At 45.1% G+C, this 17819-nt stretch overlaps 1 protein-coding gene and 2 non-coding genes across 3 annotated transcripts; all 3 read right to left on the reverse strand.

The window, feature by feature from the left end:
* Positions 1-1312: 1312 nt before the first annotated feature.
* CCT6A (chaperonin containing TCP1 subunit 6A) lies at positions 1313-9081 on the reverse strand. Its single transcript, XM_075719504.1, has 14 exons — positions 8948-9081; positions 8616-8679; positions 6963-7097; positions 6160-6333; positions 5893-5996; positions 5073-5183; positions 4352-4511; positions 4009-4091; positions 3509-3605; positions 2949-3096; positions 2492-2625; positions 2279-2381; positions 1882-1954; positions 1313-1697 (listed from the first exon to the last, which is right to left on the reverse strand). Exons 1-14 carry the CDS (start codon positions 9079-9081, stop codon positions 1625-1627), a joined length of 1593 nt encoding a protein of 530 aa, XP_075575619.1. The 3' UTR covers positions 1313-1624.
* On the reverse strand, positions 5330-5465 carry LOC142594768 (small nucleolar RNA SNORA15). Its single transcript, XR_012831575.1, has one exon. It is a non-coding gene; the product is annotated as a small nucleolar RNA SNORA15 (small nucleolar RNA).
* Positions 6466-6597, reverse strand: LOC142594770 (small nucleolar RNA SNORA22). Its single transcript, XR_012831577.1, has one exon. It is a non-coding gene; the product is annotated as a small nucleolar RNA SNORA22 (small nucleolar RNA).
* Positions 9082-17819: the final 8738 nt, after the last annotated feature.

The raw sequence follows: 17819 nt of genomic DNA on the forward strand, positions 1-17819 counted from the left end.
GCAATACAGTAAGGGACTATGATTAGCATTTGTGTACGTCTGCATTTTTTTTTTTTTTTAATAACAAGCTTAAAATATTTTAAAGTCACATTATCAGCGTCTCCCTTGGGAAAGGAACGGCTGCAGTCCGGTGAAATCGGCAAGGCAGCGCCGTTAAATTCACGGTTTGCTGCAGTTAGAAGGCAGGGCACCTGGGCCGGGACAAGCAGAGTCGTTCCTAGGCCTTCCCCGCACCGAGCCGCGGCGGGGGGAGCGGCCGGGGGAGCGGCCGGGGGAGCGGCAGCTCCGCACTCACCCCGCAGAGCGCGGCTGCTGCCCAGCAGCCAGCAGCAGGCCAGCAGAGCCCGCCCCGCCCCGCCGGCAGCCATGGCAGGCGGCGGCCCCGGCGGAACCGCGGGGCTTCGACCCAGACCGGCGGAGCGCTTCCGGGCCTGGGGAAGTGCTTCCGGGCCCGGGGAAGTGCTTCCGGGCCCCTGCCCGCGCCAGGCGCGCTTCCACGCGTGGCCTCCACTGCCGCCCGCTCGCCCACACGCGTCTTCTTAGGATTATTGAGCAGATAGTTTTTTGGTTTTAAGAAAAAGCATACTTTCATAACGCGGCCATCACACGTAAAGGCTGGAAAGCGTTTTGCCTCCGCACATGAAAAGCCTCCGGCTACCGGGGCCAGCAACAAAACCAGCTCCACCCTGGAGGCACCTAGCTGTGCTTCACGTGCAAAAGGAACTTTTTAGGTGTTTTGGGGTTTTGGTTTTAAAAAGGTTGCTATAATAGTAATTCAGTCAGCCACCTGTGACTAGGGAAGGATACTCCTGTCTGTTCACGTAACAAAGCACAACTAGGATTAAGGAAAATCATTTAACACTTGCAGAAGCCTGTTCCCCTCCCATAAACCCCACCACCTCCTTGTAGTAAGCTTGATCTAAAGCTGCAGTTCTACCTACATCTGGTATGTCACTACGTACTCTAATGCAGCAGAAACGGTGTTAACAATCTACTTGTAGTGCATTGATGACAAGGTGCAATGGGTCTTTCAACACACACTTTGAGCCATTGTGGAGCACATAGCAAGTACAAAACAAAGAAGCGATTGGCTTAATCCAGCTTTATGATGAACAAATTCCAGGTCTGAACTCGCACCGCTCCAGAAGCAGAGCCTCGAGCGGTATTTTCACAGCCCGCTGAAAGCGGAACGCAGCGCCATGCCAGTATCGGCACGCAGAGCTGGCAGCCAGAAGCTGCAAATGAAGGGCTGTAGCCCACCACTGCTCACAAAGGCTGTAAGCAGAATCAGCATGAGCTTGGCTCAAGGAAGGTAAAGTTTTAAATAACTGACACACATAAAGCACAGAACTTAACAGTTTATTGGGCAAAAAGGAAAGCAACTTCAGTTGTACACTTCAGTGAAATTAAAAATAAATAACTGATTTTGAGAGCCAAATATTTGAATAGTTGTAATACTTTGAGTGGCCATGTTTACCAAAGAGGGGCTGCTCGTTACAGCAAAGTAACTTCCATTGCTGGGAAAATCCCCCACAGCTAAGAAAAGAGCACCTTTGGGTGGATTTCTTAGACATTCCATGGGGCACTACTGGAGCTGACCACCGTCGACAACAGCAGATCCAACTCAGCCTTTAAGAGAGGACATTCCAGCTCGCATAATTTCATCCACCAAGAGGATGTTGCTGGCGATCACCGTGCTAGAAATATGAAATAAATATTGTTAGAACATCCGTTTTGATGTAGTTCAAAGACAACTCAGCTTCACTTCTGCCTTTCAGGACAGCTTCCTCTACACGTGGGACCCCCTCGATTCCACGTTACTATCAATTTCAATGATGAAACAGCCATTGCTGTTTAAACTGAAAATACTCTAACATTTACCATGAATGAAGCAGTTGCTTTTTGACATTATAATTATCCCAGATTCCAGCTGCTGCAGCTACCATTGGCTCCCCTACAAAAGAAGTAAAAGTCTTTAAATAACCAGTACACATAATTCGAAGTAAGACTTCCCGCTGTCTAACACCTAATATTACTCGCCGCATCCAACAGTGTTACTGCGTGCCTTATCTTCACAAAAAACTTAAACAGAATGTATTTTAAGTACTACAGCATGCCAAGACTGACTGCAGCAACAGGACACCTGCAAGGCATTCTGCATAGCTTTTCATGAAAAAAGGTACAGCTTTCTGCATTCAGACCAACTTTATTCTTCATGGACCTGAGCCACGACAGTTTCTTACTAGAGCATCATCCCATTATTTTAGAAAGTTCTTACCAGTGTTCAGATCAACTCCAGTGAGTTGCCCTGATTCTGCGTGCTCTGTCTGAACCTTCACCAGTGTTTCCTGGGGATCATAACCAGAGTTCTGCGCGAGAACCTTTGAGAGAACAGAGACGTTATTTCATGTTAATTAAGAGACACCTCCAGCAGAAAAAGTGATGGGTCTTAGCATGCTTTAAAGCCACTTCATTCAGGAATTCCTTATACCTTAGGAATGATGAGCAGAGCATCAGCAAAAGCTTGAACTCCAAGCTGGGCTCTTCCTTTTACGTTAGGTTTATGCTTAATAAGAGCATTAGCTACTGCCACTTCCAGTGCACCTGCTCCTGGAACCACACATCCTGCAAGGGAAAACTCGATATTGAGTCTTCACAATAAGCACCTATTCCAATTTAAACAGTTAATTTTTAGTGCAGTTTGATCTCTTCCCCCATCCTTAAAAAGACAGCTTGTATCTGATCAGGTAAGTACTTATACAGTTATCAACTACTTGTAAAATATGAGGTGTAAGAACACCTTGTAACTAAAAGCACTTCACACTGAAATACACTTAGCTTGGTGTCTGACTGCATCAGATACCAAGGAAACAGATACAAAATTCACTGATTTTGAGATGAGTTTCAACAGAAGATCCTTAACATCACTAAACAGAGTGGAGACTTACCATCCTCAATAGCGTTTTTAACAGCACGCAGACCGTCTCTTACTGCATCCTTGATCTGTGTGAGAGTATGCTTGTTCGGTCCCCTGATCAACAGGGTAACAGAGCGGGGGTTGTCACATTTCTCAATAAAGGTGTATTTCTCTTCACCCTGTAGAACAGGTTCATGTATTCATGCCATACATTTGCTTAATCAACGTATACATGTAATAAATCGGACACTTTCAGATTCAGTTCTGCACTAACAGCACTTCAAGAAGTGATGAGAAGCAGCAGAAACTTATTTCTGTTTTCTCAATTTTACAGATGAGAGAAGCATAATGTGGAAATACCAATAGGAAAACACACCATGACAAGAGCAAATATCCAGGTAGATGTTCACATACAAGCGCACACCGAGATGTGAAATGCCACCAGCCTTTATTCACGCTCCAGTGTAGCTCTTAAAACACTTAAGAAAAATCCATGCATAGACATACCAAGACAAAAGAAAAGCTGCCATCAAATGAGACTAGTACAGGCATATTCAACCTGGCCTCAGCTGAAAGCTCAGTCATACTCACCAGTGTATACTCATAGACAAGCCCTGCATGTCCCAGACAGTCAGGAGTGAGATCCTCCACAGAGTTCATGGCAGTACCGCCACATGCAAGGGTCAGTCTGAGAGGAAACACATACAGCTTAGCACTTGCTTTATATCAAGTAAAATCTGAAGTCGCTAATGTAACAATAGTACTTCAGCATGCAGAACACCACACTTCCTAGGCTTGGAACACTTTGCTTCTGTTCATGAAAGAGCTCTTCACAAAAATAAGCTTTTAGAATTAAGTCTCCTCTAAGGTGTCCACATTTGAAGCATATTGATAGCTCAAATTCCTGCATCACTCCATGTGCTGAACTAACATTTCTATGGTTTGTACAAACTACCCTGAATTACACCAGTAAAAGCTAGACAGGTTGAGGTGGACTTTTAGTGCAAGTCTTTGAAGGTGGATTCAAGCCAGACTTGACTCCAGTTTGGAAGAGCAAGTTATTTTACTCCCTCCTCTCCCCAGGAACTGACCTTTCCATGTTCCTCCTTTTAGCTCTCCGCAAAGCAACTATTCCTTCTTTTGCCAGTGCATCCAAGGAAAACGGGTCAATTCCCTAGAAACAAAGGAAGTGACCATCAGGATAAAGAAAAAGCTAGAAACACCCTCCCTCAGTCTGACACTAACAAGTAAATTCTTCCTCAGGGCTCAAAGATCTCACGCAGTAACTGTATGCATATATTCAAAAGTTCATCAGCCTAATTTTAGCTCTTTCTGTCTGAAGAACTGCACAAAGTGAGTAAAACAGCACACAGCCTGCCGAGAAAGCCAGCATTTCGAATTCATTTTTCTAGTTAGTTATACCCTTCATCTCACCTTCTGGTTGATCACAATAAATCCTTTATCTGAATCGCCACAGACTCTTCTTTTCAAGTCTATGATTTTGTTCACTCTGTCTTCAATGAACTTTCTTTCTGCTTTCACTAGCTTCTCTCTCTCTTCAGCACTTTTATAGAAGAATCCAGAGCTCACCTCTCTGAAGGAGGGGAAAAAAAACCCCACAAACCCAAAAAAGCAGTAAGAAAACTATCCTCTCTGCTGTACAAATAAACTTAAGCATAAGGAATCAATCCTTTCAGCAACAGTCTAAAGAAATCAAAACAAACAAGACGCCCTCCCCAAACCAGCATGCAACATGCAGCTGTTCCTGCTCTCTAGTTCAGAGCTTTCCCATTGCAAGAAATAAGGCACACATCTGAAACCGAATGAACTCTGAAGGATATTTAGATGTTTGCTCTACAATTACAATTATGCCCAAGAAAGGAAGGACCTTCCAGCCTTTCTTCAATGAAACAACAAAATAAAAACCACTACAAAGCTTTGCCTCTCAAAGACATTTTCTCACCCACCAGCTTCCCTTTTCCAAAAAGGACTGCAGAAGGAGCATCACCTTTTCCATTCCACCTTCTACACTACCTGCCTCGCTCTAGAAGAAAGAGTCTATGCAGTCCTTTTGGTTCGTATTTAAGCACACCTTAAAAAAAGTCTTTGAAGACAGGAGCACTTTCTGCTCCTCACCTTGTTGCTGTGTACTTACGTTTTCTCGTATTCTAGAGATACATTGCAAGTAAGAAGATAAGCATCTTCCACTCTTTTCTTCATGTCAGGATGACGAGCACCATGATCCAAAACCAGACCCCTAATCAGCCTGAAAGATTAAAACACATTTTGTGTGTCAACATACACATACAGAAGAAATACGCTTCCTGGAAGTGCAGACTAGTCAGAGAATTGACAGTGCAACTGGTCAAACACGAACCACCTGTGCACTTGTGTTGGGAGTAAACAATGATCATGTATCCCACTTCCAAGGGCATGCCCTTTCTCATATAAAAGGCATACCAATCAGAGTGTGAAAAAGGAATTTTTTCTGGCATAGTGTCTGACTGCATTAGCTACTGAGTAAAGCTAGTGCAGAATTCATCCATGCCACTGAGGTAAATCTAAAGCCTATGGAATATCCAACTAGATGACCACAATCCAGTTTCCACTTATTGAATGCTATTTTGTACTTGTAATGAACAGACACAAGTGTAAAGCATCATCGAGCCACAGACACTATTATTAAGAAAAAAAGTATTTATTCAGCATTGTTATGTAAAAGCCTAAGCCAGTGTTACTCTTTGCTGTTCAAAAGTCTCTTATCAGGGAATCAAGTTCAGTGACTGGGGAACTTCTGCTGTCTAGATAATTTATGGCTGAAATCTGTCTTTCTGCCTTTCTTTCACACCTTCCCTAATAATTTTTCCAGTGGTAGCTTTAGGACACCCAAGTTCTCGTAAGAAGAAAACAAAAACCCAGACTAGTCAAATGTCAGGGCACCATTAAACTGAAGCTCAAGGATACTCATTACTTACGTTGTGTCAGTTTCCGATTTGTGCTTCATCTCCATAATCTCTACCATGTGGAGGTCAATAGGCTCATCTGGTTTTCTGACTGTCAAAACAGAATCTACTACAGCCTGGAATAGAGGGGAGAGGAAAAAAAAGCCCCCAAACGACCATTAGTCTTCCAAAGTGCAAGTTCACATCTTTCCATCCACCCTTCACTCAAGTAATAATCACAGCACTCTAAAACCTGGACCTCTTTACCCAAAAAGAGGCAGGAAAGACATGTACACTTACCTCTGTTAGGATGTCAGCAAGCTCAGTATGAACTTTAGTACGGAGGGATGTTCTGGCAACATCCATAAGGGTCTCCCTGTCCATCTCCTTGGTTACTTTGACCTGCTCCAGAACTTCAAGTGCTTTTTCCTTTGCAATCTCAAATCCTTCTGCTACTATTCTAGGGTGCAAACCCTAATGCAAGGAAGAAGGGAAATCATTAGACAACAGAAGACAAAATAGTACTTTTTCCACAAATAGAACCCATGGTTTCAACATTCCATGTGGTATCAAAACATAGGGAATATGCATCCTACAAAGACAATAAAATGTACTGTCCTTCTGAATACATATAAAAGGAATGCAAATCCTTCTAATGCAGAGGAAAAGTACAGATTATTCTAGCACAGGATTGAAACCAAGGGAACTACAAAGCACACTTGGGTGTTCACTGTGCAATATGAATGCCTATTCTGTAACTTCTAATATCCAAAATTCTAATGAGAGAAGATCTCCTTGTTAACATACAAGTAAAAGAAGTGATTTAACTCTCACAAAACAGAAGTAACAGCAGGTATCAGACAAAACCTTATTAAAAGCTATAGTATTCACAATAAGTGGTTTTGATTTTGAACAAGTCTTAAGTCCTCCTCTCCAGCTTCTCCCCATTTTACAAGTTCTGTGATGTACTCATTTTAAGCAGAAAAATGTATTAAATTTCATGTTTGACTGATAAGTATTCAGCATTAAACACAAACCAAGTTGCATGGTCTCAGATGAAGCTTTTCACTTGTCCACCTACAAAAGAAATACTGCATACACACCTCAGAAATATAGAGATCTGCCTGCTTTAGGAGTTCTCCAATGATCAAGACATTTGAAGTGGTACCGTCTCCAGTGATGTCATCTTGCGCTGTTGCTACTTTTGCTATCAAGGAGGCCGTGGGGTGTTGTATTTGCTAAACAAAAATAAGAAGCTGAGCAGTAAGTCTTACCACGCTGGTACAGGAAGTAACCAATCTGAAATCAGCTAAACAAAATATTTATGGACTACTTGATGTTGTCATGATTCGGGTCAGTTTAGCAGGTTGCAACAAATAATGCCAATCAACAACCATCACTTTGACAATAGGTTGATTGAGTTAATCCATGTAACCCTACTTCCCCCCTCAGATTATGCACCTATACACAAAAATGTTGAGTGCTAAGAGTCCCCAACTCATTAAGAACTTGACAAACCCCTTTTCTCCTTTAGGCAAAGGATGCACCATCACAACTAGACTGTTGCTGGCACTAAACCCAGCATGTTTAGAGCCAATTTAGGAATCTTTGCATGATCAGTGCTGTATATACCCTAACTGGTTTGCTGTTTCTTTGGCAGTTTGTTTTACTCATTCTTATGACCCCAAAGAGCATTCAACTAGTTTGTTGCTTGTCAGTTCCTCTGCTAAGTAGTACATTCGGTGTTCCAGCTATGAACATCATTCCTGCCTTGCCAAACTTCACAACCACCACACATAACCTTACGTTACTTACACAAATCAGTCTTTTCATTAAGGAACACGCACATCACCTAGCATCTCCAATGGGTGCCTGAAGAGTATTTTAACATAGATTGAAGCCTATGAACCTATAGAACAGTATCCAGGTTGGTGAAAGAGGCTGGTGCTTGGTAATTGTACTAGAGTGAGATAAAATCCCATGGCACCATTTATACTGTTGTTTAGCTGTGGTGGTAAAATAACTTTTTTTTTTTTTTTTTTTAAAGCACTACCTCCAGTGTGAAGGAACCGATGTAATGAGTTTCTCCCGTTTGCCAGATCACCGTATGTATTAACTTCAATACTTCATGCTGAATTACAACAGCCAGCCAGTGGAGTGAAATACTCCACACACAGGCTGTGCCCACCCGGGGATGGGGGCACGCTGCAGCCCGACAGCGCCAGGACCCACAGTGGGTCCAGCCATGCCACCGGCCCCCAGCACCTAAGACCCCGTGCAGCAACACCACCCCTCGTGTAACCTCCACACCCGCCGGGGGAAAGCTGTGATACAACCCCAGACTCGAAGGGAAAGCGATACGAGCTGCATCCATCATCCAGATTTAAACTTTCCATGCCCATGAAGAACTCTGCCGTCTTAGGCCTGCTCAAGTACAACAGAAGTATGCTTTCCATAAGCAAAGCAGAAGGCGACAAAAATGCCAATATTATTATTTAAACAGTTTATATTTCCTTTTTAATTGCCAAATTAGCACGCAAACTTTATTCAACATCTACCGGGCTGCACTTATTTACATTACCAAGGGACATTTTCCCCCTCAATGCACAGGGCTAAACACCAGAGAAATGCAGGCCGGGGGCAGGAGGGGAGGCGGTCCCCCCTCAGCCACAGGCACTCTAAGGGAATACGAGCAGGCCCCTGCCTCCCTAAGTCCCCCCCCGGCTCCCGACCCCCGCGGGCACGAACCAGCTCACCATTTCCTGCAGCAGCACGTTGCCATCTTTGGTCAGCTTGATGTCTCCAGCCCCCGACACCAGCCTGCGGGCGACACGCGGCGGGTGAGCAGCCCGCCCGGCCCCGCCACACGTGCCCGGCCGAAGGCCCGCAGCGCTCCCTCTCCATTCATTCCGCCCCACCCGGCCGGGCGGCCTCCGCCTTTGTTCCCCGCTGCATGGCGGCGGCAGGAACGGCGTCCCGGCCTCACACGAGCCTCCCCCCGCCTCCCTCCTCACGCTTCCCCTCAGGCCATAAGGGCCCCTCGGGCTGAGAAGCCGGCCCGCCCGCCCGCCCCGGGAAGCTCCCTCACATCTTCATGGTGCCCTTGGGGCCCAGGTTGGTCCTCAGCACGTCCTGGAGCCCGCGGGCCGCGCTGATGTTCACCGCCAGCGCGGCCTGGGCACGGGCCACCTCTGCCTTGGGGTTCAGGGCCTTCACCGCCATGGCCGCCGCTCCGCTCCGCGCTGGGCCAGGCCGCGCCGGGCGGGACGAGCCGAGCGCCGCGCCGAGGGGCGGGGACGGAGCAGGCCGCGCCTCCCCGCCCGCCCCTTCTAGAACACTCCGAGGCGCGCGTCCGCCCATTGGCCCGGCGGCGCGCCGGTCGCGTCCCCATTGGCTGCGGCGCCTGTCGCTCCGCCGGCCCGCTCCCGCCCGCCGCTGAGGCGCCGTTGGAAGGCGCTGGCCCGTGTGGGAGCGGACGCGGCGGCGGGCGGAGAGCGCGGCCCCGGGCGGAGAGCGCGGCCCCGGGGGGAGCGGCCGGTGAGGCCGGCGGTCAGGCGGTGCGTGTGTGAACGAGGCCTTTGAACGAGCAGGGTCGCTCGGTCGTTAATCCACGTGACAGACGACCTCCCCGGCAGGTTCACAGAACCGTGAGAATAAATAAACCTGGTGATTTAACATTAGATCGATAGAATTAATAGTTAAGCGGACAGGATTAATAATCAAGATGGTTCTTGGTAAAAATTCAGAGTTGAGGTTAATCAAAACTCCTCTTCTCTTAATAGAGAAGCTGCTGCGTGGGCCGCCGGGGCCTGCACAGCCACCGCAGCGCAGCCCCATGCGCCCAGGCCTTTCCTGGGCCTGAACCCTTCCCAAGGCTTTCTAAGCATGGGGGACGAGCTCTCCCAAGGCCGCACAAAGGTTTCCCATGAGCCCTGTGGAAGAAAAAGAGAAATACTGTTAAGGCAACCTTGATGGGTGCTGGAAGCGTTTGGCCTACGTGGCCTGTCCAGGCCCAGTCTTTGAGGCTGCACAATGTTTGCATCTTACTGTCTTTGGGCTCTGCAATGGAGAACAACTGAAGTTTCCCTTGAGAGGAGCTTGAAAAGAGAGCTCCTGCCAGAAGTCCTTATACACACTGTGGGCACAGATTGCACCAAGTTTGGCTCCCACACTGCCCCATCCAGGCGTGTACCCCCAAACACCCATTTGTTACTTCCAAGCAACTGGCAGTATCAGGTGTGACACAACCCTCTTGTTATTTCAAGTATTTCCTAAGGAAGGTGCCCGCCCCCAGAACAGTCATGGCCCATGGCTGCAGAGGTGTGCCAAGGAGATCCAGGCTGAGCCATTTTTGGTGTTCGGCAGCCCATGTGCTCCAGAGGGTGCTAACCCCCAGCAAACGGGGACAATTGGCCCCGAGGCCAGGATTTCATCAGTATTTGGTACAGAGAAGAGAGACAGCCTCCCCCAACGCTCATCTACCAGGCGTGAGGATGGCACAGAGTAAATCTCCCCCACTCCATTCCACTCTTTGCAGCAGGGAGCCCTGGATGCAGCCCTGGATGCTGGGCTTTGGCTACCCACTGTAGCGGCGCTGAGCTGAGCAGCAATGCAGTGGGCTGTTCATGTTATCACGCCACCTCCAGTAGTAAAGTCTAAGCCTGCTGTTGGGTACAATTTTGTTGCACAAGTGTTTTTGTTTTGGGGGAGCTTGACTGAAACAGTCAGTGAATGTCAAGTGTCAGGGCAGACTCACCAGCCTCACCAGTTTTGGCAGTAGGCTATGGCACCTGCTGGAAATCTGCTCTGCTGCTTTGGGTGAGGATCTCAGGTTTCCGGGCAAAACGCCATGCTGTGCAGGAGGACTGCCATGCATGGCCTGTCAAGCCTGACTTGGCAGGTCTGGAGGGGACAGCTGCTAATATGCTTGGGTTTCTGGTTTTTAAACATTTTAGATGGAGTTGGTGTTTGAACATAATACAACACAAGTTTGGAGCCCTTTTTTTTAGCTGAGCAGTGCATATGTCTAGTGAAATATTTTAATGCTGATTCTTTAGTATAGTGGCTGGGCTTTCTGTTCTGTTACTGTAATCGTTAGAAATAAACATGAAACAATGCAAAATGCAGGAAATTACACTTGGCACTTCATAATTGGCTCTGGAACTCTGTTAATGTTTAGTCTTCACTTCTGTTGGGATGCTACTGACCTGCTGAAACCATAACAAAACAAAACACGCCAACCCAGCCCTGAGAGGCTGCAGTGCTAATATTTGAGGTGCCTAGATGCAATGCTCAGTTAAAGCACCTGAATCCCCAGCTCTGCTCTGGATTCTCTAGCCAACAGGTCATACACAAATATTTTGCTATTCTTGCTTCTCTAGTTTGTAAGTTTTTTGCCTTGATCCTCCCTTGGGGCTGTTCTCAGCAGAGGGCAGCCTTGTCAAACCTATATGCATACCAGCGGGCATGCTGTATTTTATGTTTTCTTTGCTGCTGTTCTGTGACCCCTGTGGGTGATGTCCCGTGGAAAGGCAGGAATTACCTGTCCTAAACACCTGCAACATCTGGGGCTGGCTGCTGACAGTGATATGGCCATTCCCCAAGCAGGTTCAGGTTTGTGAGGGGAATTATTACTGTGAGAAAATAAAGCAGTTGTTCTGGAAAAATTTAGTTTGAATTTTAGATTTTTTTTGGGGGGGGGGGGGGAGAAAAGCCATTTTGAAAGATATTCTAGTCCTTCGTGTAGGTGGCCTCCACTTTTTGTACAAATGGAGAGGTTTTGTAGTTGCATACAAGAGTTGGCTGCTGTGCTTGTGTCGATAGCCACACATCCATGTGAGCTGTGCCTTTCACTCCTCAACATCCTTTTACAGCTTCCAGACAGAGCTCTCTGTGTTTCTTTCCTGGATCACATGTCTGAGGATAGTTATTTTATGGTATAGTAACATTTCTCATTAGCATTTTCACATTAAATACCCATTTTGTGGCATTTTTCAGACATCAGGACAAGCTTTTCTACATTTTTCAGTCCTAGCTGTAGTTGTTGAACTGTTTCGCATATTTGTTTTTAATGCATAGTAAAAATACAGGGCAGATGCTTACTAGGCCTAAATTGTCCTTTGAAATCAATGGATTTACAACAAATTACACCAGATTAGAATCAAAATATTTAACTGAATTACAACCAATGTGTCTGTTAAACTAAGCCAAATAAAGGGAATATCCTCCATGAAATATTCAGCAGCAATTCTCTTAGTCATTCATCCACTGTTTATCTTGGCAAAAAAAACTTCCGAGATTCTCAGTAAAAGCAGTTTTCTTTCATCTCTACCAAGATCTGTTTTCATTTAACCTCATTCACAGAAATGATTTCTAAATCTGTTTTAAAAACATACTGTCCTGCCACGATAAAACTAACAAAACAGACTGAACAGTGAACCGTGTCACCAGTTTTGCAGCAAAGGGGCTTGGTACCAGCTTTTCCTGACACAAGAAGTTACTGATAGATGCTCATGTTGAGAAATGGTCATGTACTGAGAACTTCTGAAAAAACATAAAGGAAGACATGGGAGGAGAGGCACACAAGGCTATTGATTTTAATGAATGTATGTGATTTTGAAGGGTAATACTGCCAGAATGGCAAAAGAGATCATACATAGAATGCGACTGGTGCATCCAGTGGTGCAGAACAGTCTTGCAAGACGGGCAGCAGTTATAAGACTCCTATCACAAGCAAATGAAAGAAGCTAAATCTGCTAAATCTAGCTTTCTTGACCTTGAACCACAGACATGTCTGACGGAAGCTCTTCTGTGGGATGCCAAAACACGAGCACAGACAGGTTTTGCAATTTTTCTGTTGCTTTTGACAACATTGTATTTGGGGAGACAAAACAGAGCCTTCTCATAAGCAGAAGTTTTAATTTTGCCATCAAAGCTTTTGATTTGTTTTTTTTTTCGTGCATAACATTGCACACTGATGCGCCAAGTAACAGCTTAAGCCAAAATACAATACTGCAATCTTAGCTCACAAAACCTTTCATCTCATCCACAGTGAAAGAAAACAGTGTCCCTGCCTTGCCTCTGATTTCACGCCAAGAGAAACTCCCAACCGCTGCTTGCCAGAGCCCCACCTCGGCTCTCGTCCCTCGCCCTCCCGCGCTGGCGCTCTGCGTGGAGCGAGGTGAGTTTGCCAAGACCCGTCTTGTTCTCCACGCCTGTGGCACAGGCCGGCTGACGGGCGAGCAAGCTCCCCATCATCTTGTGCAGGGTCTGCTCCCTGCCAAGCTGTGCCTACCCAAGCTGGGAGCGCCCCAAACTGGGCCCGAGCGGCTCCTCCCCCGACGTAGGCAAGGTTACACCTCTCTTCCCTACGCCTGTCAGCGAACAGCTGGACTTCTCTGGTTACATGTGTGCAACCATTTAAAAAAAAAATCCAGGCTGGCTTACTCAGCAGATTATAAAAGAGTGATTTACAAAATGCAGCTTTCTTCCAGATCAGCCCGTGCCGTTGTATTTATGTGACTGAAGGTCTCAGCTGATCCCTTCTTTTCTTGTGCAGCCAAGAGGTTTGCAGCAGCAGCAACAGCCACGGCCAGTACAATACTGTAAGTCACTGGGAATGTTTTTTTCTCTCAGTTTGGAAGGGGTTGGCGTTTGGTGTATCAGATCCATAACACTTACCATATTTTTCTAGCATAGAAAATGAAGAGTATCTTCTGCTGGGGCTGTGACTGTGCTGCCCTGCAAGATGCAGCAGCAGTGTGGTGCCCGTTTTATAACAGTGGCATGAATGAATGATGCAATCATGCAGGGGGGAAGCATCATCATTTTGTCAGGACAGGCCAGAGGGGATTGGAGAGCTGGGAGGTGTATGTCAACATCCATCAGGTTCCTTCTACTCCTTTTCAACTACTTTTTTAAAGGTGCTTAAATAAATCCACTGTTAGGCTCTGCTTTTCAGATATTAGTGTATAGCTGCAAACAATCTCTTGACTTGCGTACAGGTTTGTATTACTACCTTTAAAAACTGAACAGAAAACCAGAAGTGTGAAGCAAGCTTAGTGAGGTTAAGGACTGAATCTTTCTATTCTCACACTGAAAACCACAGAAACTCACAATTATGGATGGGTTGATTAAAAAGTAGTACTTGCAGGGATATAAACAACAGTCACAATTTGCTTAAATACAACTGATCTGCTTAAATGTATCCCCTTTCCTCTAAAGCTTTCAAAACATTGCCAATATTGAGAGTTAAACCTCAGCATAGAAAAGCTGTATCACTATATTATTCCCATTTTACAGACGTAGGACTAGAAACAATGAGGATTAAGTGGTTTGTTTAAACTTAACATCGTGTTTCCACAGTTTGTGGAAACACTCCTGTGAACATTCTTAGAAGCAGCACCACTCCTGTAGTGGGAACAGGTCCTGAGAAAAGTTTCAAGAACTATTTTCTTCAAATCCCTTACTCTAAGCAGCAGTTTCCCTTTAATGCAACAGAAACAGTTTAATGTGGTTGCATTTCTGTTAATCTCACTGCATGTTCAATGCAATGTTATTCTGCTGTGGGAATGTATATCAGAGTGTATCTCAGTGAAGTGCTCGCTCTCACCTTGTTAAATGGAAAAGTGAATCAGAAACACCAGAAACTGTTTGCAAACTAGGATATTCCCAAGTGATCTGTTTAAAAAGATATTGTAGGTAATATTTCATTAAGATCAACTTAATCTTCATTTTTTCACAGCAATAAATGTGAACATAATGCAAAGTAGCAGCACGACAGCACTTCTGAAAGCTGAAATATGGTAACAAGGGAAGTCTAGTCACAATGAGGATTCTGAGATCTCGTCAAGATCTCATCAAAATATAACAGCCCCAGAACACCTAGAGTTCTGAGTACCATTTACTTGTTCCTTTTCCATTGTATGTAGCAGATACTGCAGATGTTTCAGTTTTTCACAGTGTGGCAAGTGCCCTTCTTTGAAGGGTCAGCAAACAGAAAAGATTTCAGTTGTTTTCCTTTGACATGTGGTCTTACATAATTCCTGTGCTTGCTTCTGTGGCTTCACCCTCTCTGTTACGAAACAGAACGATTTCTTGTGGAAATGCCAGGGTTTTTTCCAAATTGCCTACTGAAGTACTTCATAGTCCAGAGGCAAGGAGATCTCATGGGAATTCCACTTCTCCCTTGTGATTTCCTTTTTCTCCATCTTTATCTCAAGCTTCACTCTACCTCCCTCCCTCTGTCACTCTTTTCTTATGTCTTCTGTAGTCACTTCTTTGCCCATTGTTTCTTCTCTTCCCCATTTTTCTTCTTTTCAGCTTTTCCCCACAATATTTTATTATCAGACCTGATGAAATGTTTTTTGATAGGAATAGATTACCTATCTGAAATTCAATGGCAGAAAGATCGGAGATTTTCTACCCATGTTTTTTTATATGGAGATGGAACCATTATTTGTGGGAATTTCTTTTTTCTTACCACCTCATTAAAACATTGATGCATTTAAGCAATCAGATACCCTGTATTTCAGAGTAATTAATCTCTTCCAACTGCAGAGGCCTGTACCACTCTGGAATAAAAAACTGCTCTTCCCTTACTACAGCTGTTAGAGATTTGTCCATAGAAAGGTTTTACACAGCTTCATTTCTTTTTGCTCATGCTTCCAAGTGGCACCTACCTGAGGACAAGCTACTGTGTCTGTCCTTATCTCCTATGCGTGCTTACCCACAGGTGAATTCTAGGCAGGTTCCTGGTGGATGACATGCCAAGATGGCCCAGTGACAATTTTGAACACGAGGGAAGGAGCAGAACCTTTCCTGCTTGTATTTTCTCCCACTCCTGTTGCCCATTACTCAATCACTAATAGCCTTGCCTTATGCTCTTATCTACATTTAGGGCTGGGAAAAAAATTTCACAAGTTACTGAAATTGGCATTTTACCATTTGGAATGGCATTTGCCAGCCTCTGGAGCTGATGGTGACCCCTGAAGCTCTGCCAACAAGGGCAGAAGAACCTTATTTCACTCCAAGTGAACCACCTTTAACTCGTAAAATTTGCTTTTCCCACCAGCAAGACTCCCTGAAATAGCTGAAGCTTCCTTCATAGGTTCTCCTCTTTGCTCCTGTATGAGCTTCCCTACTTTACAGTTCATCACAAGTTCTCCAACATGTGTGGTGATACATTAGCCAAAACCAGGTCTGTGTTTTCCAGGACTCAGTGCCCAGCTATAGCAGAAAGCGGAAAAATTTTAGCAGGTCACAGGCCAAGGGAGGTCAGGAACTACTGATGGCTTCTGCATTTCAAAACACAATTCTTCCCTTCCAACTTGACATTTTTAGGCACTATAAACCACAGCTTGAAACTCTCTTGAAAGAGTTATTGCATGGAAGAGAGGACAGGGTTAATTCCAACCATGGCTCCACAACTGGTATCCATAATTTTTCCTCTAACTTGTCTGTTTGTCCATCGAAGTGCAAAGTCCACTGCGGCGGTGGTCTCATCATTGTAAGGAGCATCCAGAAGGGAAAGGAGTATGGGAAATGCGGATACCAGAGAGAAGGAAAAGTTAATGTCTCTTCCTTCCTGCTCCCAATGTGTGTTTCCAGCAATAACATTTTTCTCAGAGAGATTAAAATTTTGAAGACATGTATCCAGAAATAGATTTCAGGTTCTCACCAAGAAATCACATCACAGTATGGTGTCCCCACACAGTGACATTGCATCATAATGTGGTAATGTTGCAGTGCAGCCTCAGGTTAGCATGAGGCAATGTGATGACTTTGTGTAATAAGGAATCAGTGTTGGAACACCGTGACGCAAATGTCATGCCACAGTGATGCAACAAGTTTGTCCAGTAGAGCAAATCTTTAAAATTGGCACCAAACCCATGGCTGAATTTTTGGTGGACTTTATATAGAATTTCCAGTAGGCTGGAAAAAATTATCACCCTGCCATTTAAAAAATGTTAGTGGATGGCTTTTTTTTTTTAATTCCACTGCACAATACATCCAGCAAATGGCTGTCAAGGCCTGCTCTAACATCAAATCCCTCCTGTTCAGAAAATCAAAATCTTCCACTGAAAATACAAACACAGCACTGTAGAGCCAATGTCAAGTCAAGGCTAACGCAAAGTAAACGTGGAATTCACGTGTCACCTGTCCACCCACTGCCAAGTCTTAGCTCAGAACCAGTCTCTGTCAGAGGGAAGTTTTTGTGTCCCAGGCCACTTCAGAGAGAGGTTTCCTCTTATGTGCCATGCTGATGGCATATGGCTGTATTTCTTATATGTACAGTGCAGTCTTTATAGAAAAATATAAAAAAAACCCACATGCTGTCTGCAGCAAATAATTCTTTAGTGATGCTTCTAAAGGCTAGACCAGAATTTTATGATATGTCCGCACACGGAATGGCTCTGATGCACCAAGAGCAGAGACCTGTCAAACTATGGTTCAGTCCTTGTTTCTGCCATTCCCTGAGGTGGGGTTTGTAAAAGCCCTTTTCCGGAATATCTGCTCTTCAGTGTGTACCCACTCACCTTTGCTTTCTGGCACACTGGGGAAGTTGAGCCCAGGCTCTGTCCTACCTTCCCACGCTAAAACCGAACGCACAGGAGGGAAGTATGGGCTGGGTGATACCCACTCTCTCATTCTCACTCACACCTGCGATGCAGATGAGCACTGAGGAAGCTACTGTGTCACCTTCTTGGCCTAGTGCAAATGCCATGACCCACTTTGGTTACTATAGTAGTGTGTGCACACCAAAAAACTCAAGAATAGCTAGAATGACCCTCTCAAACAGTACTGTTTCATGGCTGCCTTTGGATAGCTTTGCCTTTAACATGACTTGCTCTCTCTGTTTCTTGCCATTTCATATCTACATGTTAAACAGAGATTATCTCTTACAAATATGGTTCTTAGCTGTTCACAACAGGTTTCACCCCCTAGGTTTGGTGGCTTCA

This window comes from Pelecanus crispus, chromosome 12, assembly GCF_030463565.1.
Source record: "Pelecanus crispus isolate bPelCri1 chromosome 12, bPelCri1.pri, whole genome shotgun sequence".
Taxonomy (NCBI): Eukaryota; Metazoa; Chordata; class Aves; order Pelecaniformes; family Pelecanidae; genus Pelecanus; species Pelecanus crispus.